The sequence below is a fragment of the Octopus bimaculoides genome, chromosome 18 (assembly GCF_001194135.2).
Source record: "Octopus bimaculoides isolate UCB-OBI-ISO-001 chromosome 18, ASM119413v2, whole genome shotgun sequence".
NCBI classification, from domain to species: Eukaryota; Metazoa; Mollusca; class Cephalopoda; order Octopoda; family Octopodidae; genus Octopus; species Octopus bimaculoides.
Genome location: NC_068998.1, coordinates 47,700,494 through 47,701,396, shown reverse-complemented (window position 1 = coordinate 47,701,396; position 903 = coordinate 47,700,494). Strand labels below are relative to the sequence as shown.

Here is a 903-nt window from a genome sequence, read left to right as displayed (position 1 = left end):
GTGTGTATGTGTGTGTGTGTGTGTGTGCATATGTTTGTGTGTCTGTGTTTGTCCACCCAACATCGCTTAACAACCGATGCTGGTGTGTTTATGTCCCCATAAAAGACAACCAATAGAATAAGTCCCGGGATCGATTTGCTCAACTAAAGGCGGTGCTCCAGCATGGCCACAGTCAAATGACAGAAACAAGTAAAAGAGTAATATGTGATATTATCTAATATTTCTTTGTTTCTTTCCTTTTTGTTTTCCTTCAAACAGCTTACTTTATGGAAGACCTCGCTCGAGAGTTCTGCTACTCCCAAGTGGTTGACACCGCTAAACTTTGTCTCAACGTCATCTGGGAATGTCTCCTGCAGGGATATCTCATACTCGTGCCGTATCCTTTACCTCATACTATTGTTGTTGTCGTTGTTGTTGTTTAACCACAGGCCAGCTTTGATGCTGCTGTGACCATTCCCCATTCTATTTTCAGACATAAGTATCTAAGACTACACTATCCAGTGTGTCCTTCCTATTAAAAAGGCAGGAAGAAATGAATGAACAGAGATTTGGCTTCTGTTTCTAGCCAGGCTGAATGACCACAAAGAAGTTACTTCAAAACACTGCTACTACTACGACTACTACTACTACTGTTACTACTACTACTGCTGCTGGCACCACTGCCGCCGCCGCCGCTGCTACTACTACTACTACTACTGTATTTATTTGTGTCTGCACATTTATTCCTTAACTAATGCGATCAGTTATGATTCTGACAAAAACTACCAACCGTGTCTGAAGAGGGGACATAAGGCCCACTGGTCACTTCTCACAGGTAAGTTCTCTCTCTCTCTCTCTTTCTCTCCCTCTCTCTCCCTCCCCCTCTCTCTCTGTCTTTGCTTTTATCTTTGCCTTTGTATCTTC

The 903-nt window shown here is 43.0% G+C and overlaps 1 protein-coding gene across 4 annotated transcripts in view; it reads left to right on the top strand.

The window, feature by feature from the left end:
• LOC106880090 (UPF0692 protein C19orf54 homolog) overlaps positions 1-903 on the top strand; it is a 27,303-nt gene that overhangs the window by 25,132 nt on the left and 1,268 nt on the right. For all 4 annotated transcript variants that reach the window (XM_052974413.1, XM_014929906.2, XM_014929904.2 and 1 more), the window contains 2 exons: positions 259-376; positions 744-814. In XM_052974413.1, the coding sequence (XP_052830373.1) occupies positions 259-376; positions 744-814 (189 nt within the window). The remainder of the gene's footprint in view (positions 1-258; positions 377-743; positions 815-903) is intronic.